The sequence below is a fragment of the Diachasmimorpha longicaudata genome, chromosome 8 (genome assembly GCF_034640455.1).
Source record: "Diachasmimorpha longicaudata isolate KC_UGA_2023 chromosome 8, iyDiaLong2, whole genome shotgun sequence".
Lineage (NCBI taxonomy): Eukaryota > Metazoa > Arthropoda > Insecta > Hymenoptera > Braconidae > Diachasmimorpha > Diachasmimorpha longicaudata.
In genome coordinates, this window is record NC_087232.1 from 6,073,603 (window position 1) to 6,099,063 (window position 25,461).

At 41.0% G+C, this 25,461-nt stretch overlaps 4 protein-coding genes and 1 long non-coding RNA gene across 5 annotated transcripts; 3 read left to right on the forward strand and 2 right to left on the reverse strand.

Moving 5' to 3' along the window:
- Positions 1-848: 848 nt before the first annotated feature.
- Svil (Supervillin) lies at positions 849-12,439 on the forward strand. Its single transcript, XM_064125735.1, has 12 exons — positions 849-1,360; positions 2,011-2,142; positions 3,053-3,148; positions 3,304-3,401; positions 3,523-3,637; positions 4,766-6,751; positions 7,338-7,834; positions 8,410-8,692; positions 8,769-8,852; positions 9,039-11,593; positions 11,756-11,911; positions 12,036-12,439. Exons 2-12 carry the CDS (start codon positions 2,013-2,015, stop codon positions 12,120-12,122), a joined length of 6,087 nt encoding a protein of 2,028 aa, XP_063981805.1. The 5' UTR covers positions 849-1,360; positions 2,011-2,012; the 3' UTR covers positions 12,123-12,439.
- Positions 12,440-13,320: 881 nt separating this feature from the next.
- On the reverse strand, positions 13,321-21,594 carry LOC135164936 (titin-like). Its single transcript, XM_064125737.1, has 4 exons — positions 17,791-21,594; positions 17,504-17,647; positions 14,451-14,594; positions 13,321-13,691 (listed from the first exon to the last, which is right to left on the reverse strand). Exons 1-4 carry the CDS (start codon positions 20,890-20,892, stop codon positions 13,647-13,649), a joined length of 3,435 nt encoding a protein of 1,144 aa, XP_063981807.1. The 5' UTR covers positions 20,893-21,594; the 3' UTR covers positions 13,321-13,646.
- Positions 14,588-17,270, forward strand: LOC135164952 (kappa-scoloptoxin(11)-Ssd1b-like). The gene is made up of 4 exons (XM_064125769.1): positions 14,588-15,119; positions 15,512-15,694; positions 15,757-15,960; positions 17,055-17,270. The coding sequence occupies exons 1-4, from the start codon at positions 15,012-15,014 to the stop codon at positions 17,253-17,255; spliced, it is 696 nt and encodes a 231-aa protein (XP_063981839.1). The 5' UTR covers positions 14,588-15,011; the 3' UTR covers positions 17,256-17,270.
- Positions 21,595-21,765: 171 nt separating the features above from the next.
- LOC135164957 (uncharacterized) lies at positions 21,766-22,262 on the forward strand. The gene is made up of 2 exons (XR_010299408.1): positions 21,766-21,898; positions 21,987-22,262. It is a non-coding gene; the product is annotated as an uncharacterized LOC135164957 (long non-coding RNA).
- Positions 22,257-25,461, reverse strand: LOC135164941 (ribosome-releasing factor 2, mitochondrial). Its single transcript, XM_064125746.1, has 5 exons — positions 25,255-25,461; positions 24,225-24,881; positions 23,533-24,053; positions 22,876-23,454; positions 22,257-22,792 (listed from the first exon to the last, which is right to left on the reverse strand). Exons 1-5 carry the CDS (start codon positions 25,400-25,402, stop codon positions 22,484-22,486), a joined length of 2,214 nt encoding a protein of 737 aa, XP_063981816.1. The 5' UTR covers positions 25,403-25,461; the 3' UTR covers positions 22,257-22,483.

Here is a 25,461-nt window from a genome sequence, read left to right on the forward strand (position 1 = left end):
CTTTCTCTCTTGATAATCCTGGATTTGAGATCTACTGAGAATTACTTGGGTGTAAACGAGAGATACCCCGAGCGGTCAGGAAATGGGCCAAGGGCCAATAACCGGGCTTATTCCTGCACTCCATCGAATTAGGAAAGAATAACTGATCTTATAATTTTCTAGTGATGGTGATACGACTACCGAAAGTGGGAGTTAATCGAAAAACACTCGAAGCTTTCATCACTAAGCCGAAAATCCATTTTCGATGAATGTTTTTGTCTTCTAATTTTTGTGATTTTGAGCAGCTGGTAATCGCTCGTCGTAATGTGGGTTGCAAAAGTATTATAAAAGGTTTATTTGTTGCTATCGTTTATATCAATGTTAAGGGAGGAACACACGCCTCCTCTCCCCTGCCCTTCAAAAAGGGATACAAGGGAATAGCAGGTAGATAAACACAAATTTGAGTGCGATTTTTTACGCGCTTGTATTTCCAAAACTATCAGCAAAAGGATAAACAATATATAAACCTTTTTTGTGTGGAATTTCATAAGGAATAATTTTGGATTCATTTGTTTTTTTACTGTGAACAATATTTACGGAGTTATTCAGGAAAAACCAAAAAAGCGCAACTCTAATTTATTTAAATAATATAACTTCAGCAAATTTGACGGAGAATTTTTCTCATTTTTGTTAGCACTAGAACTAGCGATAAAAATAATACATCAGGGCTTTTTTAAAACTCCGTGGCCTATCCCTCCTCATTTTTTCAAGCTCAAGCGGACAATGAAGCGATCCCTCTTGCCAACAGTCGCTCATGAAAACCACCCAGATGCCGAGCGCTCGAATCGCAAAAACTGAGAGCAAAAAAATGACAAAAAATATTTCTCGTCCGCCGCATTTTCCGTGAAATAAACATGACTGGTCGCTTGTACAATTATCCACTCCTCCATGGACCGAAAAAGCCAAATGTAAAATTCACCCACCACCTGTGATCACCGGGAGACTAAAAAGCACCAGTCAATCGTCCGAAACAAATCTGTGTTAACCGTTAATTTCGTGTACCAGCTGAATGTTAAACGTGTTCGTGCCAAGTGTTAAAAAAGAGAAAATAATAGTGCATTAATCAAATTTAACCTGTTGTGCTGCCAACGTACATCTGACCGATAGTAATCTCATTATCAAATATGTTGGAATACTTTCACCGTACTACTACGAAATACTGAACAAATAGCATATTCTCAACTCTTCTGTGATAACGGGCCAATCGCCAGCCAATAACAAATAAAGGCTAATTATAAACATATTTATCATTGGGGCTTCTTCGTGTTCCATTAATTGTTAATTATGAATTTTAATTGATGAAAATCCGGAATCGAAAGCAGTGAGTAACAAACCATTTACTTTTGTTCAATTTGCCATTTCATCTCTCACAATAAATAAAAAGAGTATTCGCGAGGCGTAAATCATCATTGTTAGCTTTTGTTTAAGAAGAATTATTTTGTTCAAAACTGGAAAAAGATTTTTTCATGTTTAGCTGGCCGGACAGAGAGATTTTGCAAATTTAATTTGAAAAAAAATGTCTGACGTCAAGTTGGAACTTTTGTCTGTTCGATTTGGCCATTTTCCGCGATTAGTTCCTGGGGTTTTTATCACCGGAGTTCCGTCATAAACGATTAACTGCAAAAACATGTTTTAATCGACTTTTTTTATTTTCAATAATTAAATAAAGAGTCACTTTATGATTTGGAAATATTTCTGTATTTCTCGATTTTATTGTGTCAATTTGATACGTTTCAACATAAAAAAAAATCTGGATTTATTAATTTATTTGCATTTCTGTTTTTTTTGTACATTGGTAGCTTTTTCTCCGTTAATTATTGAGTCATTATCTCGGGCCTTGACCAATTTGTTGGGTCTTTTCACCGGGAATGAGTTGTTTGGAGAAGGGGATATGCTGATGATTCATCCTCGATTATTACAATGTAGGATCGATAGAAAGTATTTCTCAATGCTTCCGGAATTGTTTTGCAGATATGGTAGCAGCTGGGGCGACAGCTCTGATGGCTGCTGGTGACGGCAGTACATCAAAAACAGCTGATAACGGGGGGCAGGAGGGACAGTTGACCAGTGAGGGGGAGCGGAGAAGGACTTCTGCCGTTACAAGTAAATTATGTTTTTGAGGTACTTTGCCCCAGGGTTTTCTGCCTTTGTTCGAGAGTAAATAACTCAGAATTGGTTCAGTGGAATTCCGCGAGCCCGAGCTCATTTAAAAGGCAATTTATCCATCTTGGAAATGAGTTTGGTTTTATACAAGTCGCACCATTTGTCCAGAAAATTTGTACAAGTTAACGATACAATTTTTCTTTGTTTTCTTGGAAATTCCATTTTCATCTTTTTCATCTTTGGATTCAATTCTAGATTTCGGGGGACTGGCAGAGTCACATTTGTCATATCTGTGCTCATTTCAAAAACATTTTTTCAACCTTGAAGACCAATTTTGAGTCATAGACATTCCACGATTAAAATAAAAGATATTCAATAAAACATGAAGCTCATTTTTTCGAAAGTCATTTTCATGGTCATGAATATGCAAAAGTTGTTTCGTATAGTTTATTGTACCGATAAAACGAATTCCTCGGTTATTTCTGGAGATGATCAAAGGATGGAGTTTATCCGCATGACTTTCAATCGGAAATTCCTACCGGCGTGAGGTAAAACGTTCTGCGTCAGCTAATGGAAGTTGAATGTTCAATCAATGATTTTAAAAATGACAGGAATTTCAATGAATCAATGATTTCAGGGATTGCAACTCTTAGCAAGGCAATTGATGTAACGAAAAAAAATTCTATCGGTGTTTCCACAATTTTTTTTCTGCTTCCTTTCTGGGAATTCCTGGAGATAACAATGAATCAGTAGCAAACTAGTAAATCGAGATAAGTTGACTTATCTATGAGGTAATTTTTTGAACAATATCTTCGAAACTATTGGTTCGAGTCCAAACAAAATCCCATGCGACAGGAAAATAAATCACGATCCGTCAGTTGATGTAATTCAATATTCTTTATGAATTCAGGGAGAAAGGAGACTTCCATCACACCAAATAAGACTGCATCAATTCGAGAGACGAAGACATCAAGACTTAGAGCCGCATCAATTGTATCTCCAACAGGTCAGTAACACTGAGAAACCATAAGTCACTATCTGTTGACCAAACGTTGCAAATAAAAAACAAAATTCTTCGTCTCTACACAATCAATCTGCAGTTATCAACAATGGGAAGACGGTCGTCTTGCCCTAATGAATGTTTTTGAAATTCTTTTCCAGCTGACACTCCAGCCGTGCGAAAGGTTGGATTATCAGAAACAGTTCCAACGTCACGTAGTTCTCCCCACGCGTCAAGCAGCAACTTATCATCAACACAGGTATAACCAGCAACTAATGGCATGATGACCTTTACTGAGTAATTCCTCAGTTGAATTATTACCACACCTATCAGCACTTCGATAACGTAAAAACTCTTTTTTTCCTTTGCAATAATTGCAGAGAACAACGCGAACCACTGGCATACCGCAGACATTTTCACGAGAGAGGGAGAGACATCGACAGGCCACCAGCAGAGCGGCGGATATCCATGAAAAATCGATGGACTCAAATGCTGGTGAGTATTTTGGTAATTAGACAGTACAAGAACTCCAATTTTCTCTAATTTACATGTATGCACATGTTACATTTCATTCGTAACAGAAAGGGAGAATTATTTTAATGCATATTGAATCGTAGACTGGATTCTATACATTAATTTGACTTTCATGAGATATTCTACTTAGTTTCAAGGATTCTTGTAATGAAAAAATAATGAACAAAAGCCGACTACTTTCTGGAACCATAGAAGAGAAACTGTAAATTAATTTTTTCATATATTCGATCCTAGATGAATATTACATTCATATGTTAATCTTCAGGAAATCGGTTTACCTTCTTTGAGGAATCACAATTATTTACATTGATACTCATGTAAATGTATGGAACTTCCCTTTGAATGTTTTCCTTCTAGCAATGGACAAAAAAAATATCACACAAAAGTGAATTCTCCTTGAAAATGTTTAACTCAATTTATCCAAAGATCCATTGATTTATGAAATATTGAATTAACAGTCTCGATAGAACTTTGAAAGCAATAAATCCCTCCTCTGTTGTGAACTTTTCATTGAATTTTTGTTCGAAATCGGAAAAATGACAATCGTAACGAGGAATTGATGTGTAGGAAACATCACTCCGCGTTTTGAAATGAATTTTTTCCCGTCTATTTTCCAATAAAGCTATTTTCATCTCCATTTTAAAGGGTTCAAGTGCTCTCATACGAAGTCTTATCGATTTTGTTATGTATTCTCACGTGGAATGAGCCGAAAGGGTTCGTTTAGTACTCTGAAAGCTTTGAAATTCACTGTCGAGGGAAGGAAATGAGTTCGTGAGTTGATAGCAAATTCCCATTCCACAAAATTCTTTTTCAATCGAGAAAGTCATTGAAAGTCGAACAATAGAATGATTTTTCTCCTGCTCACAATTTTTTATAGTGAAACCTTTTCCATTGACTGCAATTAATTAATAACCAACAGAATATCTATGATATTTTCTACAAAGTTCATCTTCCTGTTCACTTATTCATCTCGAAATTTACAAAAAAACCTCGATGAAAGGTTTTTTATAGAGAATTGAGTTTTCAACAAAAATTGCCCGAAAACTTTAATTTTCACAATCACTGACTGCCCTTTCCCTCAAATTACAGGCGAGAAACTCTCGACGAGGCGTTTGAAAAAGCCCTCAAAAACCTCGACTGCCACCCTTCCCACTCCGAAACCCTCGCGTCCACCCTTTACATCCCACTCCACCCCCTCACGTCCCTCATCAATCCCCACGTCTCTGAGAGGCGCCTCTCACCCCCCGTCCTTCACCTCGGCGGAGGTCCTCCAGCGGGTGGACGCCCTGACAGCCCTCACCCGTGCCACCATGGAGCGGGTGGAGAGGCTCGCGTCCTCCTCTCTCCACTCCTCCGTTCCCATACCGATTCCACGAGATCCCGTGGTAAAATCCTCCCCAAAACCAATTCCCCGAAAATCCATCGACGAAACAAAACCCTCTCCCATGCAGAGTCACCATCCCCTTCCCCCAGTTTCTATCCTAAAACACAAAACATCAGATCCACCAGAACCAGAGACCGTATCCAATCCACTGCCAACAGTAGCATTTAATCTCTCTGACTCCGAAAATAACAATTCCTCGACTAAAAAACACGGAATCCTGAAGAAACGTTGTAGTCTCGACGAGAGTGAGATACTCCGTCGCAACATCAGTCCCCTAGACTCAATTCTGATCAGTCCGGACTCCCCTTCTCCCCCGGACACCGATTTCCGGCCGATCCTCAAATATGAGAGACGATCATCACTGGACGAACTGGTGAAGCGGCCAAAGGCCATCGAGCACAATCCGCCATCGATCTTGAAGAACAGATGGTCCCGATCAAATGACGAAGAGGATCAGACAAACGAACGCCAGGGAATCCTGAAGAAACACCCCCAGATTATCGTCGATGCAGTGGCAAAGAGCCTCGGTGTCACCTGGACAGAACTTGAATCATTCGATCGAAAGTCCGCGGAAGTTCGTCCAATCCTGAAGAAGAAACTCTCTCACGACGAGTCATCCTCATCAGATCCTCCGTCCCTGGAGCCACGGCCAATTCTCAAGAAAAAATCGAGCACAGATTCGGACGAACACGAGGACAAACCGAGAAAGACTATTCTCAAGTACTCGTCGAGAAAGAATTCCGAGGATTCGAGTCACGAGTGTGAAACTGTACCAAATTCACCGAAGAAATTGTCAGTTCTGAAACAGCACTCGCTTCAGAGGAGAACCAACAGCCTTCCTGAGTGTGACACATTGACAGTTAAACCGATCCTCAAGAATTCTAGATCAAGATCGATTCAGAGTACATCGTCATCACCGAGCAGGGAACTGTTTATGAGAAAACGAGCGCGATCTGTTGGGCACGAGCAGACGGACGGAAAGGAATGGCTGGTGGATCACTGGGAGGGTATCAGGAGGGAAGGATGTGGTGGTGATAACACTGAAAAGGAGATTGACAGCGATCAAGTTGTAACGTTCGAGTTCCCCGAGGACTCCAAGCTCAATGAGCGACTGGGATTCAGCAGTGAAGAGGCAGCTGTCAGAAAGTTGGACGATTATTCGGCCAAAGTCAGACGTGACAAACGTGTCTCAAGGAGATTCAGAGATCGAATGGAAATGCAGAATCAATTATCGTCGATTAGGGGCGATGGGGGTGAGGGGGCGAGCAAGACTATTGTTGTTGGGTTTGAGGGGAAGGTTGGGAGGGGGGAGGGATGTGAGGAGAGCTCGAGATTCTGCACGCAACCGGTGACTTGTCAGGAGGTGAGGGAGGCAGCGGATCTTATCAAGGGCGACAGTAGCCGAGGAGGGGGTTGTAAGGATCTGAAGGTGGATCCTGGGGAGACTGAAGAGCCTGAGGATCCTTCCAAACTTAATATTGCTCAAAGAGTTGCTCTGTTCAATCGTAAAATTGCTACTGAGAGTGCGGAGAAGGCGGGGATATACATTGAGAGAGGACAGAGGAGGGCATTCAGCCGGTTTAGAACACAGCCTGTTACATCGGAGGAGGTCGAGGACGCCGCTAGGCATGTACCAAATGCACTAGTCACGAGTGGCGATGGAAGACAGACGACTGGGAGACAGCAAAATGGTGAGTTTTCATTATTTTAACGAGGGAATCGAGGGAAATTGCATCGCCTGCATGATGTTCCAATTTTGGGGTGGAGGGAGGGGAGGGGACTAGTTTCTCTTCGTTGATTTGGGACTAAAAAAGGAAAATTGAGAAGATCTGGATAATAATTCGTCAATTTTCCCCGCATTTATTATTAAAAAACTGAAGTTCTAGAAGTTTTATTTTCTTCTCTTTTATTCCTCTCGTGTTTCTTGATTTTTTAACACAGAAAAAAACTAATTGAATATTCAATTTCGTTTCACTACGATGCGTGAATCATTAGGATATTGTTACTAGATTCAAATTAGATCCGTTCAGCTTGTTAAAGAAAAAAAAATGCTGGAACACGTTTGTTGACGAATAAATATCGAAAAGAGAAGCCAGTGACCCCCAATAGCGTTATTATTATAGATAATTTTTATTTAATTACTGATCAATTACTATTCTGTCCACTATATCCAGGTCACCAGTATGATATGGAAATAGTAATCGATTGGTGATCAATAGTTGCTCGATACCTCCACAAATATAATTTTATTATTTTGATTTTATTAATTTTTTTAAGTTAAAAACCACGATACACCAAAAAGTATCCTAAAATCATCAAGTTCCTATACTGTATCGAACCTAAGTCATCGTTCATCATCAAAGAAATTGGACTTATGCAAGGATTTATCCCAGGAGTTGGCAGATATATATGTTCATGTGTCAACATCAACGGAAACATACAGTGACACCATGAAGAGATATATTGGATGTACAGTGCCTTCTTACGACTACACTGATGATAAAATTATCGATAAAAATTGTGGTTTCAATGAAAATACAATTGACAGTGGTATTTGTGATAATTCATCACGTGGTAAAATTGTCAGTGATTCATTGGATAGCAGAAGTTACAAGGGAATTTCTACTACACAGAGTTTGGATTTTTCGGGTATTAGTATTGCTGATCGTTTAGCAGCATTGAAACGTAGTGGATCAACTGATTGGAAACGTCGAGTTATTTCAGAATCACTACCACCTTCGTTAGTCGTAGAGAGACCAATGGATAATGATAAGGTCAGTTATTTGTACCTAATTCAGTGGAATGGACAGATAAGACTTGTCGTTAGCCCTTGGCCCAGTTTCTGAATGATTTTGTCTATCTCTTTTTCCCATGAAAATCATTCAGTAGATAATAAATTCAGCATGATCAAAAGAGAAAGGATAGTTCTCTTGAATTTATGGTGATGAAAGCCTTTGGGACGAGTTGGCCAATAACTGGGCCTAGTACGTCACGTAAATTCTTATCTTTCTAGGCAATTTATTCTCGTTAAATTCTGGTATTAAATTTTAGACCTTGATAAGCACGCATGGAAAGAGTTATCATTTGTAATTTTGGATTTTTACCTCAAATCTGGTGATTGCAAGTCTTGTCTGTTTTTATGATTTATCAAATGTCAAAGGAATTCTCCTAAGAAAATCCATACTCTTGAGCTCCACTTTGCGCAAAACAAATGAAATTGAATCTCTCGAAACTCGTGAATGTAATTATCACTCGCACAAATACCAGATTTTGATCACAACTCTATTGAACACTGATAAGAATATCGATAAGTCAAGATACTAATGGCCCACTACGTTCTCAATTTTAGGCCGGCGTAAAGAGTGATATTTGTTATAAAGAAAAAGATGAGTGTGTTATGAGTCAAAAAAAATTGGCGGATCGTCTCGAAAAATTGGAATCAGCTGCTGAAGGATGGCGAAAACGAGTTGCCACAGCCGATGCTGTAAAATTCTCGGTAGCTGGGAAAATGAAATTTGATCAAATCGACACAATCAGTCAGAATTCAAAGCCAGTGTTCGAATCAATGGGGAACTGCAGCAGTGGCGAGAGGAAGAAGAAGACACCGCACAAGAGGGATGACACCAGGAGGGGTAACTCAGTCCTTCGTTTACTTTCTTCTTTTTATTTTTCTTCAGAAATGATTCTGATAATGACATCAATTTTTAGGGCTTCCGGAGAGTGCTGGGAGTGGAGGCAGCAACGATTTTGGTGACAGAAAAATATCGAGAGTACTCACGTACGATAATGGAGGTAAATAAGAAAATTCAAAGCGTTGGGAGAATTTAAAGATATTCATGTCCTTTCTCGGTTTTTGCCAAATGTTCAGGTACTGGAAAGGAGTATTTATTTTTGAAAAATTATATTACTTCGATTGAGTTGTCCTCAGGGGTGCCATTTAAACTTAAAAAAATGAATGTTAATAATTTTCCGAATTAGAAACTCTCGAGACATCAATTCAACACATTCCAAACCCAGCGGACGAAACCTTCACGTCCTTCTTCGACGGCATGTCTTTCGAGAAATCCCAGGAGGAAACCATCGCGATTACCGAATCGGACTTTGACTTCATAACTCCATCCACTGAAAAACTGTGCTCACGACGAACAATTCAGGTGCAACGTCGCAAGGTGTCGACTCACCACAATCCCCTGAAGACTTTAGCCGCCCGAACAGACCTGAAGACCGAATACACAGAGATAAAAACTGGAGTAGCTGATCGCCTGATGAAACTGAAAAATCTTGAAAAAATTGGAAAGAATTCTTCGCTGGCAGTGGAAGCCCTGGCAGGTCTAGCTTCTACTGAGAGTTTCACGTCAATTTCCTTGAAAGCTACTGAAGATTCTTCCAACGGCTTCACCAAGTTCCACCCCAAGGACTCTCATCTGTTTCTGATTCTTATCAAGGGCAGAAGACATGTCCAAGTCAGACTGGTGGAGCCGTCCATATCTAGCCTCAATTCAGGGGACAATTTCATACTAGTCAGTAAAACTGAGATCTACCACTACATAGGAAAATACAGCAATGTGATAGAAAAATCTAGAGCAACTGAAATAGCTCTGAGCATCCAACAGCATAAGGACCTCGGCTGCAAGGCCCCAAGGATCATAACCCTGGACGAGCAGAAGAGCCCGATAAATTCGTCAGACAAGGCCTTCACTTCCTCAGACCTCCACAAGTTCTTCAATCTTCTCGGTCATTCCTCATCATCTCCACCAGATGTTACAGATGCTGGACATCCTGACGAGGACGAGCAATACGAATCAGCGCTGATTGACACAAACGTAGTGTACGAAGTATTGAAGAATGAGCTTATCCCTCTGGAGAAATACTGGGGTGCAATTCCCAAGATAAAGATGCTGGACCCGAGTAAAATTCTTATATTCGATTTTGGATCTGAATTATACATATGGAATGGCAAGTGTGCACCCGTAGAGTCTCGAAGATCCTCCCTAAAACTAGCTGAATCCCTCTGGAACGAGGGCTACGACTACACCGATTGCATTATATCGCCAATCGATGCGGCTCAAATAATTGGCAGGAGATCAGAGACTGATGAGAGCTCGAGAAAAGCCAGCAGAAGACCGGGATGGTGCCTATCGGCGAAGCTCACCCAGCACATGGAGACAATTCTCTTCAGGGAGAAATTCCTAGACTGGCCGAACACTTATGGAATCATAAAATGTAGAAAGCCTCCAGAGGAGAAGGACAAGGTGGATGGAAAAATTGTGATAGACCCTCCAGATCGATCTGTCATGATGAACACCGAGATTCCCCCAGTGGACCTCGTCCTTGAGGGCTGTCACCTGGGCAGAGGGACCGGCTGGTTCGACGAGGAATTCGGTCGTCAGTACCTGGTGACCACCACTGACGTCACAGTCTGGCATATCAACGAACACTCGTACTCCCAGATGGACGATACATCTGCTGGACAATTTTACAGCGGTGAATCCTATATCATCCGTTGGATGTACCTCATCACAGTGACAGGGAGGGAGCTCTCAGGATTACCTTCCAAGCACGCAGTCGAGGGGAGGGACAGGTGTGCGTATTTCATCTGGCAGGGAAAGAATGCTTCCCTGAACAAACAGGGAACAGCTGCCCTGTTAACAGTTGAACTTGATAAGGAACAGGGGCCACAGATCAGGATTGTCGAGGGCTTTGAGCCTCCAGCGTTTCTCAATCTGTTCAAGGGCGCCATGGTGATACATTCGGGGAAGAGGGCTGAACAGAAAGAGGGAGAGGGAATCAGGGCGTTCTTTTGCAGAGGTAGCCGAGAGCAAGAGACATCACTCTTGGAGGTGCCGTTCTCCTCAAGTCAGTTACGTACGAGGGGATGTCTTCTGTTTGTTGATGGACAGAAGGGGGTTGTATACGTTTGGTATGGGAGGAACTGTCTGTCCAGGGGTAAGGAGAATGCATTCCATGCGGCTGAGGCTGTGAGGGAGAACAAACCTCTGGAGATGGGACTTCCGGGGAAGGAGGTGAGGATTGTGGAGATCGAGGAGGGAGAAGAACCGGAGGATCTTTTTGGTGGAGGAATGCATAGAAAATTGTATGGGACCATCAATAGGAAGGTGTCCAGGCACACCCCCAGGATGTTTCATTTTTCGAGTGTCTCGGGGGAGTTCAGAGTTGTGGAGATTCTGTGTCCGCATCGGGATAAGGAGAACACGGCGTTTCCATTTTTACAGGAAGAGCTTTATCAGGCTAGTCAGCCGGCCTTGTTTCTTCTGGATAATGGGGAGGAATTGTGGCTGTGGCAGGGTTGGTGGCCCAATACTGGGGAGGAAGATCAGACGGGCAGTGGTGCTGTCAGGTGGCAGGCGGAGAGACGAGCTGCCATGACTGCTGCAGTTAATTATTGGAAAGAGGGCAGAGATGGAATGAGCAGCGCTATTTATCTGGTCTGGGCTGGCCTGGAACCACTTGAATTTATCAATCTTTTTCCTACTTGGGGTAATCGGGATGAAATCGCTGAGTTGAATATGAAGGTACGGTTTTTAATGATGAATAATAGTATTTTATTCAGCTTTATTTCGGTCGGATTAAAAAATGTTCCAAGATATTTATCAAAAAGTGATCAATAGGCAGAAGTGACTTATCTCATTTTACCAATTCACTACTGAATTATTATTAACCCTCGTATTTTACAGGATGGCCGAACCCCCGGGGAAATGCTTTCACTGGAGAACGAACTGACTCGTCTAACTCAAAGTACTTATCCACCAGCTCAATTATTACAACGACCGTTGCCGGAGGGTGTCGATCCAACAAGTTTAGAGGTCTATCTATCTCCGGTCCATTTTCAGGTAAAAATAGGATATTAAAAAAATACTACTCATATCTCAGTCATTCTGAAGAATTTTCAATTCACCTAGAAATAAGACAAAATCTCGACAGAATTATTGAATTATTTTGGGTTTGGCTCCTCAGGAATTATTGGGAATGAACTTGGACGACTTTCAAAACCTCCCGTCGTGGAAGCAGATAGAAATCAAAAAGAAAATAGGACTTTTCTGACGTCAATTCGTCAACACGTGTAAATTATTCTCCAAGTATTTAACATAACAACAGCATGTCTGAAGAATGGAAATTTCTTAAATAATTTACGACTTGCCTAATTGTCACCCAGTGATCAAAGTGATGTTGCAAAAGGCTACTAAAGTATTAATTCGAATCTACAGTATAGTTTATATATTTTGATTACAGTGAAAGGAGACATGATGGAAATGAAGAAATGAAAGAAACGTAAATTGGCTTGTGAATATCTTACTTATATTTGTACGGGTTTTATATTTATCAATACATGTGTGTTTTAAAATTGTTTAACTCGACAACATGTACTCTTGATCTCTCACTTCATCCCCCCCCCCCACTCGATATTTTTTTACTTTCATTCCATTCACTCCCACGATATCGTAAAGTATTGAGAAGAATGGGGCAAAATAGAGTGGTGGCGAATTTTACGGTTCGAGGATCAGACGGGAGAGTTCTACGTCTAATTAATGCGCAATAACTCATCTTGCTACAGGGCAAATGAATATAGACCTTGTAAACAATTCATCACATGTAAAATTGATGATTATAATTAATGTAAAAGCCAGAGGATTGTACGGACGTCTGATAATAATTCACTAGCGAAGTAGTAAAACGAGATAAGTTGATTTATCTCTGAGTCTAGTTTTTGAGGAATAACTCCGAATCTAAGAGAGATAGCGAAATTTGCGTGATAACATTTTGTGTAGCACACCATTGGCTCCACAAAAAAGGTGGTACTGAAAATTTCTATATTTTCCCTAGATTTCGAGATATTCATCAAAAACTAATCAATCTGCACAAGCCACTGATCTCGTTTTACTACCTCGTTACTAAATTAGAAATACTTTTTCTATTCCATTCCAGTTTGGAAATTTCTTAATTAAATTTCTGTTACAGTTTGAGAAAACAGAGACTTTTGTTAAATTCTGTGAATAAAACCTCCAAAGTCCTTTTAATTCCTCTACAACCTGTGAAGCTGCTTAAATTTTTTTTCAACACATAAACAATTTTCTTGCAATTCCTTCAGGTTTCTTTGAATGACTAAGTTAATTGCACTTTTCCCACTCTTTTCCTCTATTCACACATCATTTTTCTCGCGATAAATTCGGAATGTTGTCATTGTCCTGCGGGAATTCTACAAATTTCGAGCAACAGCAACTGGAGATGAAGAACACAAGGGTACAGTGAACATTCTCCGACAGAATATTTATTAACAATACAAACTAATGATAATAACAAATATTCTTGTGAGAACTTGGAACAAATTTCGATAAAATTAAAATTAAAAAATATATTCCATACGATGAACTGTCCACATGAAAGAATGTTCGCAAAATACATTTTTCTTGTCATAATGTTTTAGTAATCAATCAACCAGTAACAACAAGTTACTGAGTTAGATAGAGGTGTTGGGACACGAGGAAAGACGAGCGAAACAATAACCCCAGTCATCCCTTCTTCATGTGTTGTTTGAATTTGAGAAAAAAAAATATATCTGAATTTTTCTCAACATTCGTTTATCACCAATTTACCACTTTGCCACATCCTTCTCTACAAAAAAAAATCAAGTCTCACATTATTGTATCTTTCATTACAAATAACGGATCTTTAATTCACGAACGTGCGTATTCAAAGTAATATTTTCTCATCAACAATTAAACATTCAAAAAAACTACATTTAAAAATATAATTTGCATTGGAAAAAAAAATTCATACGGATATGAAAAAAAAATCATAGAACCAACAAAAGTGACGAATCGCTAAATTGAAATAATTATGTCAGTAGTTTATGTCTATAACAAAAAAAGTTGTTCATTCACTTGAGAATTTTTCTAAAAATATTTTTCACGAGAATGCACTTTTTTTCTGTTGTGACTATTTATCAATAATTTCCCTAAAATTAATGATAAATTCCACTTAATAAAAGCATAATAATCGATTATTTATACATAAATCTTAATACAATACGTAATTTTATGAATTCAGTCCTAAACAAGGCCCAACGATTTCGAAAAAAAACGGGAGAACATCCTGCGTTTCCGTTATATTTTTAATACCAAATGGTGAAATTATCGGACGTCTCAGCTAATTACAGCAACGAATGCGAAATTTACAGAGCTAAATCCTTTAGAAAATTATTCAATTCAGTGATCATTCACGAATTACTCTGAATTAATATTGCCATCGACATAAATTCAACCGGTGGATATTAAAATAATTTAAATATCATCTCTTATGTACCATTTATATTCCTCTCCCTCCATTTACCCGCCACTTCAACATCTCTGAGGTCTGTTATATTTACTGTACCTTCTCATCCATGTAAGCTCGGATTGCATTTTGACATTCCGTTGAACACCAGTGTTGTACCAATAGATAACTCTCGGACTCCAGTGCTGCTGATAATTTTGATCTCAAACTGTGACGGAGGAGGGCCTTTGTTGCTTCCATTGACTGGAACAAGAAAAAAAATTATTGTTATTCTCATGTTGAGCTAGCAAAACTCATTAATAACCAGAAATAATTTCATCACCCATTTCCGTAATTAATTCACGCTTACTTAAGATTCGTTGGTTTACCACAAAAATTAGAATTTTCAAACGAAAAATCATCAGACGAAATTGACTTTCGTGCCAAACGACTCCTCACACTTTCCGTCATTAAATCGACTCTCACATTCCACAGACCTCAAGACCTTTGTGATACTCCACATAAATAAATACGCAATGGATATTAAAATGACGATGTCTCAATGCTTTTCTAAAATCCAAAGTGTTACACGTGGGTGGTGTGTGGGAACAAATAGACAATCCATTCGAAATTATTTCCAATATCGTTTTAAACTCGGAAAACGTCAGTTTGTCATCTATCATGTGGTTGTGTATAACTGTTATTCTCGCCCTCACAATCATCAGCGATGGGAAATATACGAGAATCAAGAGTAAACCACGAAATGTGTTCTTCAAGTATCGAGAGGGTGTAAGTACAGATCTAGTTGACTCAAGTAAGAAAACATCTTCCAGGCCCCAGATCCAATTCATTAGCGAAGTGTTAAAATGAGAAGTTGATTTTTCTTTGCGTCGGGTTTTTTAGCGATAGCTTCGAATCTAAGAAAGATAGCGGAATTTCCGTCATGACATTTGTTGTAGCTCTCAATTCGCTTCACAAAAAAGGTCTGAATAGAAATTGCGCTATCTCCCCTAGTTTAAGAGATATTCATAAAAAACTGGTCGATAGTCAGAACTGACTTATCTCGTTTTACCACTTTGCTGCTGAATTTTCTAAACTTACACGTTAAAATATCACAGGCCAAAAATATCAGAAAATAGACAAGACATGTGTAAAAAGACACTGCCATTTTCATTATCTAGGTGGCAGGGGAAAAAACCCTCCCTAAATGTCGACCACACGACGCCTGTAACATTCTCTACAAACGCTTCTGGACAGATGACATTGTGGAAAGACTCTGCAAGTGTCCTAGTGGGGACGAGTGTCCTTGGACTGATGAATTCGATAATCACACCATGAGTATCAACAACAGATCATTCCTAAAGGTACAACTGCCCCTTCCACCCAACCCCCCATAAATTCACTGTAGGGAATCCTAAATTAACAGTTTTGCGAGCCTCTGAATCACAAAAATATCTGCAAGCCTCGTAAAACTGCAGCAGTTGTCCGTGGAGAAGTCAATGAAAATCATCAAAACCTGACGGCCCACAGAGTCCGGGTCAACTGCTACTGTCCGAATACTCATTTCTGGCACGTGCAGAAATATGATTACAACGATAATATAGTCTATCAACACTTCAGGTGCTCCAAGGTGAGAGACAAAAATTTGATCCTGATTGTCAATGAAGATTTTCGATAATGATTTTCGCTATGTAAATTTCAACTAAAATTACTCGTTCTTCGCCATCAATTTTAACCATTTTTTACCTAAAACACTTGACTCCTTCATTTATTTGACAAAAATCTACGGTTAATTTCTCGATAATTTTGGAGCTCTCTTGGTATTACTTAACATTTATCACATATAATACCACAAGTGGTTCAAAATTATCGAATATTTCCCGATAGATTCGTTGCAAACAAATGAAGGAGTCAAGTTTTTCAGGCTAAAAAATCACGAGTGCGAAGCACGAGTGATTTTTCCTGAAAAACTTGACGACTTCATTTGTATGCAGGGAACCTAGAGGGAAATATTCTATAATTTTGAAGCTCGAGTGGTATTCAGGGGATTATTTTTCCTATCCAAATTTCGGCCAAGAGAATTGTGCCATGACATGAAAAGAGGTTTATTTGGTTAAGTGTCGTTTGTTTACCAAAATATTCAAAAAATTATCGCATGTAATACCACAAGAGCTCCGAAATTATCGGATATTTCCCGATAGGTTCGTTGCAAACAAATGAACGTGTCAAGTTTTCCAGTTTAAAAATCACGAGCGCGAAGCGCGAGTGATTTTTCTGGAAAACTTGACGAGCTTATTTGTTTGCAGGGAACCTTGAGGGAAATATCAGATAATTTCGAAGTTCGAGTGGTATTCGGGGGATTATTTTTTGCATCCAAATCTTGGCCGATAGAATTGCACCATGAGACATAATTTTCAACGAATTGCCATTTAATCTGTCAGATACAATTGAGGGTTACTTCAACATTTGTTTTTTTTTATATATATCAACATGCAAAATTTCCAGTGTAATTTTCAAGAATATCCGCTGAAATACCGTGTTGACTATACAAAATAACGTCGAATGGTGCAATCCTATTGGCCAAGATTTGGATGGGAAAAATAATCGCTGATATTCGAGGTAGGCTATACAAAATATCAACAAATGGTGCAATTCTATTGGCTGAAATTTGGGTGGGAAAAATAATCATCAAGATTTTTATTGTCTTGGGATTATTTGTGACAGCAAAGAATGTGCTGGAGCTATGAATTCTGTGGACTCGTGAGAAACGATCTCTATTCAACTTATTATCGGTGTTCGTGTCCCACTGGAAATTTATGCATCAACAGGGATAAAGAGTTGGAGACTGTTCAGGAGTTTTTGTACTCAGGAGATGCTATAAATGCATACTGCCATCCTTGGAATAGAAGCAGTAGACATTACTGAAGGATATTCGCATCTATCCCTATCAAAATTGAATAAAATTTGGAAAAACGATAGAAATAAACAAATAAAAATTATTCAATCAAATAAGGAAATGTTTTCCTTCACTGTCACCTGCTTGTTCACTTCACACATGAACAACACGTCAAAGTTTTATGAAACAATTCATGTATTTGTATACATGTGTGTCCAGAATGTTCAGAATGTACTTTCTCATCATCAAATGTAGACCATCATGAATCAATACATACCTGTGAGGATTGTTCACTCATAGCTCGGAGAGAAGGCAACAGTTCAACATGAAATCTATCTGGCCACAGTACTCTTGTGACAAGTCCAGCTCTGAGTGCTTCATTGGCTGTTAACGTTCTGCCTCCCAACAGAAGTTCACTTGTCTGCAATAAATCGTAGGAAACTTAAATATTAAATGACCCAAAGGGACAAATATTTGTAAATAAATTACATAATTCTATTCTACAATCTCCAAAAAATTTTGACAACAAAAAAAACCACGATTTTGTTCTTTGCCAAAACTCACCACAGCACTTCCCAAAACATGGGACAGCGTGAAAACAGCAGCTCCCTCAGCAATCTGTCCCAGTTTCCCATAAGGTGTACTAAATGAAGCTTTATCACTGGCGATAACCAGATCAAAAAGAGGCAACATGGTGACACCCAATCCAACAGCCGAGCCCTGCACTCCAGCAACAATGGGCTTATTAAACGTAGCTAAACTCTTGATAAAATCTTTGACCCCATCAGCAAGTAATTGAGCATTGGCCCTCCTGACATCCTTATTCTCCTCCAACAAACTCGAGAGTTCCAGGCCCTCGCAGAAGCTCGAGCCCGTCGAAGTGAGTAAAACCACCCTGCAACTGTCATCCTTCTTAAGAACCGACAATACCTCTCTGAACTCCTGCATCATCTGCAGGGTGATTCCATTTCTAATCTTCGATGTCGTCGATGGTGTCAGAATCAACTGTACCAGATTAGCATGCCTCTGGACATTGATCTCCTTGTTACTGAACTGAACTTTGCTGTCCTTTCCCCTCTGCTCCCTGGTCTTTCCTTTCCTATTAAGTACGCAATTCTTTCCCCGCGAGGCAGTGTCATTGGCTAGAGCTGTGACAGCAGCAGCAAGACACGCAGATAGTTTATCATCTTCGTCCTGTTCAGCGTCGTGGGAGACAGATAGTCCATCAAGCAAAACACCCTCAGGTTCGTTCACGCTTGTACCATCCAAGTGAGCATTTTTGGCGAATTTCACTTTACTCTTCGGACTCTTCTTGGGCGTGGTAATTTTTCCAGCTGTTCCATTGGACTTCACGACCTTCAACGTCTTGTCATCCCCGTCATTATCCATCATCAGTGCTTTCCTTATCAATATCTTCTTTCGGTCCACAGGTTTGGCCTTTCCCGCAGGTGATTTTCCTCTCGATTTAGGCGCAATATTCTCCCCCAATTTGGGATCGAGTACCTTCTTTGCTTTCTTCCCTTCAACTTTTTTCCTTCCCCCTTGAGGCGGACTTCGTTTTCCAGCTTTCATCGCATGCCCCTGACTCTTTCCTTCATCGTAACTCACCTGTCTGTCATTGCTATCGATACTGACCCTAGGGCTGCCCGATGCACTAGAAAATGAACTTGACGAGTGCCTCCGGACGATTATCGAAGCGTCTGCAGCGTTTCTGATCTTCGCTGGAATGAGAAATTCCTCTCCTGGAGTCGATGATTGTGTCGGTGTTACAGTCGGTGACTCCTGCTCCTCCAATGAACAACTCCCAGCGGAGATTCTTTTCGCTCGAGGTGCATTGGGTCCAGGTCCTGCTGATGTTCTCAATCGCAGAACTGCATTTTTCACGAGTTTCGTTCGAATTCTGAGTTCCCTCTGGACCTTCTGAATGTCCATAACTTTGGCTTGGGATTTTGTCACGGGAACCAGCCGTCGTTTTCCTGGCTGTTCCACGTCATACAGCAAATTGACGACTCCTTCGTCCTGGAGGAGACGATCGATTTCGTTGACAGTTTTTTTTCGCTTTGGAGCCCCTTCCAGTGATCCACCCGCTGATTTACGTGACTTTCTCGGAGGTCTGACAATACTCGAAGGCTTCTGGGGGATTTTGCGAATGATTTTTTTTGCTGCTGATACGGATTTAGCATCCTTGGCAGTTTTTTTTGGGATTTCCACGTCTCCCTTCGTCTCATCGGATGATTTTTCTTTAATTTTCTCTTGTGGTACTGTCTCAACTTTCTTCACCGGAGCCTTTTCACCCGGAGCCTTCACTTTGATGACCTTCTGACGTTTCGCCGTTATCTCGTGCTCCCTAGCCTTCTCCGTCGGTTTTCTCTTTCTCCCAGACCGGCTCTCATCGACTTTGAACTCTTCAACAGTCTCATCCTCCTCGAGTATTTGTTTTGGCACAACTGGGGACTTCCTCGGGGATATCCTGGGCTTCTTTGAGTTCATCGGCAGCTCCAGGAGTTGCTTCAGCGCCAGTTGTCTCTCGATCAGGGGATCCAACTTCGGTGGATTTTGTTCAGACTCTGACTTGGAATTCTGATCCGAACTGCACTCGATTAGGAGCGTAGGGGGCTTCAGGTCCGACCAATCTGGCTCGATGTCACCCTCCAGGATCGCCAGGAGCTCCTTGCTATCTGAGGAAGCCTCGACCACAGTTTTCCCTGTTTTTTTCTCCTCTTTCTTCAGTCCAGGATTCTTTGAATCGGTGATCGACTTCGACAGCAGTTCTGGGGTCTTCTCAGGGGGGAGGACCTTCGGAGAGGGTGTTCTCCGCGTCGTCTTTGGGACCTTCTCTTCCAGAAGGCTCTTCAGCTGATTCTCAACCGTGTCGTCCACCTTCGATGATGGGGCTTCCTCCTCCTCAACGTTCCCATCACTCCAGTCCTCGTAAATAAATTCGATAACTGATCGTTTCTTTGGTTCTGGTGGTTCTGGCTTTCCAGCCTCTGGGGGGCTCTCGTCCTGAGGACTCAACGATCCATTCTCAGGGCCTTCGGCTGGTGATGAGTCCGGGGGCGTCAACGAAGGCTCCGGACACTCCACTTCGTTGCAGTCAGACTTCTTTGATTCTTCTACTGGCATCACGATGATCTCCTCTATCATTTGGATCACTTCCGCTTTTTCCTCAGATTTTTTCTCGGCGGATTCATCTGTACTATCTTCCTTGTCATCTGTGGAGACATTAGGGGCCTGAGGGTCCTCAGTGCCTTCAGATGTCAATTTTCCCTCCTCAGGGTTCGCATTTACATCGTCCTGAAGACCAAGAGGGGACTTTCCTGGAGAAGATTCAAGTTTTTCAGGAGATTTCTTGGAAACAGGCTCTTCGGAGCTGGGGATCGACTTTTCACTGGCTGGGACCTCTGACACTTCTGTTTCGGACACAACGGGATTTTCTCCTTGTTCTTTAGGAGTCTCGGGGGGAGGACCTACCCCATCCTTCAGACTCGTCCCATTCTCTTCGCCTTTCAGGCCCTCAGTTTTACTCAGACCATCATCGACTATTTCGTTGATCTCTGGTCCATTTGTTGAGTCTTTTTTTACAATTTTTGGAGCTGTTTTCGAGTCATCAGTGACTCCAATCTCTCCGATTTTCATGGAATTGTCGATTTTTTCTTTATTCATTGTTATTGATGAAAATTATCGGTCATTGAGGGTCTCTTAAACTCAATGAGATGACTTCCATGAAAGGAATATAATTTTTCTCCTGATTTTTACGAAAATTTCATAATTACCGCTTGTCTCGGTCTTCCAACCACTGGGATAAAGAATGGAGCTTCCTTGATTAGCGGTTAAGGTTAGAAATCAATTGTTGACAATTCGCGAAACTGCTCACCACTTCACTTACGTATTTATTTCTAGTTGTGGTGGATTTATTCGTTATTTATTGGCAACCAGGGCTGCTAGGGGCTGATAAATTATTTAATGATTTTTTTTTGTTTTTTTTTACTGGTGCACTTGGACTCTATGGAGTATAAATATAGGAGACAATGGGGTATTTATGTTTCTAGTGTGATTCACAGTGTCGATATTTTGAGATGTGGCTTCGCCATGACCGTCAGCCGCCATTGTACCTCATCACTACGGCAGATACATACGTGTGTATATATATATACATATATATATGTATGTATTCTGAGATAATTAGGGGAGAATCCACTTTATCTTTTTTTGGAAAATGGTCTCGACGACCCGTTATCCCTCTGCAGGGAAAGCTCAGCGGTATTCAAGTGGAGATTAGTCCCCGGAAAAATTTAGCTTTTGTTACTGGTCAGGTTTGGCCAGGGTAAACAATGTCCTGCGGGGTGGTGATTTGTTTTGGTGAATGCGGAGGGGTCTACGTGCCAGGTGGAGAGTAAACTTCAGCATTTTATGGTGTTGGTGATGAGGCAATGAGGATGGACTGCAGTAGAGGCTCAGCTCTGTGAGTTTGACGGACAGTAGCAGTATTGTAGTACCTCCCTTTAGAAGAGGGAGGGCGCCACGTGCAAATTGCGGTCTGTAGATTCAATTCATGGCGACGATAAAAAGATTCGAATGTAGATAGCCGGTGATAGTTCTTCAAAAAATAAATGTATTCCGTTGTTTGTACTCGATTTGTACCCGTTTTTACTGATCTTAAAATATTTATGTAAGCGATCGAAAGAAAAAAACCTTTTATAGAAATTTTTTGTCTCAAAAAACCCCTGACGTCTGAACTAATTATAATATTATTTCAGGAAATACAGAAGTGTCATGCAAGAAGCTTATTTCGATTATCATTAGTAAAATATAATAAATATTGGAATCATCAGCAAATTGGCCATAAAAAAAATCATATTGAAGACCTTTGTCGAAGATGACAGATAATGACAGAAATCTGTCCATAGACACATTAAAAAGCTGGAAACCTAATGGGGACGAAAAGATAGTATCACTTAAATAACTCTACTATTTATCTAGCGTTATTATCGGGGATAATTATCAGTGGAGATAATGTATGACGCAGCTTGGCCTCAGGAAGTTTTCTTATCTCAGAGTACAAATCAACACATTCCATAACAATTTTTTTTTCTATATAATGCATCAGTCATGTAAACTGACTACTGAACTCTCAAACAATTGCATATTGCTATGCAGCTCTCGTCGAACCATATCCACACCGTGAGATCCATTATATCCTATCTTACCATGCAGACATTATCCGTATTATTGTTCACGATTACGAGACTTCGTTTCAGAATCCAGTAACATTTTTAATCGCTTGCTGTTCCTCCAGAGGTCCCATCCTCTTATACCTATCAAACTCCAACGAGAAATTGCCAGTTCCAGACGTCAAAATTCTCAAGTTCGTAGCGTATCCGAGGAGTTCACTGAGAGGAGCCAAAGTCCTGATGATCTTGTCGCCCCTCCTCACCGTGATCTCCTGGATCTCCGACCTCCGCCTCCCCAGATCCCCCAGGAGACTCGGTGCGTACACCTCGGGAGTCACTATCTCCAGCTGCATGATAGGCTCCAACAGAACTATTCCAGCGTTCTCCAGGAGCTGAAAAAAATCATTGACAGAAAGGGGACAAAAAAATGACTGCAATTATCGTGTACTGAGCACTGAGTGAACTTAATCCTGACCTTTCGAATGCACTGAGAGACAGCAGAAGTCACCATTGTCTCAGAAGTTCCTTTCCCCACCTCCAGCCAATGCAGCTTGACCCCGACATTGATGACCGGACATCCCAGCCTCGGTCCGTTGTTCAAAGCAGCAATCACACCACTCTTAACAGCCCCCATGAACCTCGGGTGAACAGCAGCTAGATTCGAAGCACTTTCCTTGGTATTATCCAGCAAGAGCACCTCCTCCCCTTCATAGCCATCAATGAGACTTATGGTGACATTGACATCGTGCTTGGTACTCCCCACCACATGATGTAACTCGAATGAGTCTTTGATCTTTCTATCGATGGTCTCCTTGTATGCGATCTGCAGTGGTCCCAAGTCAACATCAATCTTGTACTCGGTTTTAATTCTCTCCTTGATGATATCGATGTGCAGCTCTCCCATACCTGATAGGACAGTCTGCCCTGTCTCGGGATCAACGGAGACCCTGAGACTGGGGTCCTCTCGCTCGAGTTCCTGTAGAGCGGTGTCCAGAGACGTTTGATAAGCCATTGAGGGTGGCTCGATGGAGCAGAAGAAGACGGGGTCGGGAACCTTAGATTCCATTGGAAATAATATATTAGTTGTGGAAGAAAAGCACAAAATTTCCCTCAAAAATTATCAATTAAATACCTTGGCAGGTTCAAAGAGACTCCTACTGTCCGCTTCCTTCACATCTCCCCTCTTCTCCAGGGCCTCCTTGGCCCGACTGGCAGCCGTTGCACTGGCTGTCAACAAATCCCCGATGATAGTGGACTTGAGACCACCAAGTGCTGCTATATTTCCCTCGCTTACATCAGAAATTTCCTCGTAGTCGTCAGCGTATGCTGCGTAGAGTTTGCCACCTTGCTCAGTCCTCTTTCGTTGAACGTTGTAAATCCTCTGACCCTTGGATAGCTTCCCCGTGAAAACTCGAACGAAGGTAATGGGCCCTCTCTGCTTATCGTGAATCACTTTAAATGTCCTCGCTGAAAATGTCTCCTGGAAGCAGTCGTACAACTTCGCTTTCTGGTGATAGTTCGGTGAGGGAAGGTAGAAGACTACTGCGTCCATCAACAACTGGACGCCTACGTTTTTGTAAGAACTACCAAGGAGAACAGGAACTCCTTTTTGTCTCAGTGTCGTTCGTCTCAGTGACTCCAGCAGGAGTTGACCTGGAATTAGGAATGAAAAATCAAAACATTTTTTGATGGCGTCAGGTCGATTTCATAACAGTTGAGAATTTAGAATTACAATTCATCTAAACTATGATGTAATTCCTGGTTGTATGGACATTAAACTCATATTTACGTACGTAATTCGTTAACGTTGTGTTACATATTTACCAGGAATATCATCTAGGGATTCCTGCTCAATTATTTTATCAGCCAGGTCATCATCTAGCTCCGAGAGCTTGTCTGTGAGCAATCTCCTTCGTTCTCGAGCCAGATCCAAGATCTGCGGGTCCGTCAGCTGCTGACGTTGTACCTTGCGGCCTTGAGCGCTCCTATCAAACGTCACAATCTCAAGAGTCAGAAGATCGATTATTGAGAGTTCCGAATTATTCTTCAGGGGAATTTGAACTGGTAGTGGTGTTACATCGAATTTGCTGGCAATGGATGTCAAGCACATGTCAAAATCGGCATCAGCTCGATCCATTTTATTGCAGTAGACGATTCTTGGGAGAGAGTAACGATCCGCCTGTCGCCAGACTGTTGTCGTCTGGGCTTCGACACCTGCTGAACTGTCCAATATTACCACTGCCCCATCGAGAGCACCCAGGGTCTGCTCAACTCCCATTGTGAAGTCTATGTGACCTGGGGTGTCTATGAGGTTCACTCGATGGTCCTTCCAGGTGAACGTCACTGCAGCTGAGGCTATCGTAATTCCACGCTGACGTTCCTGCTCCATGTAGTCGGTCACTGTGTTCCCGTGATGAACCTCGCCCATGTTGGGAATACTCCCGGAGTAGAATAGCATCCTCTCGGTGGTTGTTGTCTTGCCTGGAAATTAGAGTATATTTTTTTCCAGGGCCATCTAAATTATAACAGGACATTAACAATTTATTGTTCATCTTCCATTGTCTCCTGGTATCATTTTGAGGCTGAAAAAAAATTTCTAAAGATGAGGATAAGATGGGGATGTCTTAAATGGGAGAAAAATATTTTAAATATGAGAAAAATAACCCAAAAAATTAGGTTTCTCTTGTCCTATTCCTTTACATCAATAAATTATTGACAATAACATACGGACAAGACGGAGTGATTAAGACAAAAACTAATCGTTCCATTTTACAAAATTTTTCTCTCAGTGTAGTTACGAAGCAGGGAAGACGGTAGTCACCCTAACCTCAAAATTTCTGCACAAAGTGCTTACCAGCGTCTATGTGTGCCATGATTCCGATATTCCTGATTCTCTCCAGGTCAGTCTTATCACTCCCCATGGTGGTGGAGTAATTTCGACTGTGATAAAACCTTCGTCTAATTTTCCAACAAACATTTTTACCGAGATGTCGGATCAACATTGGAAACGAACGATTGATAACAACAAAATTCGCCGGATCCACGTGAAAAGAACCGGAAG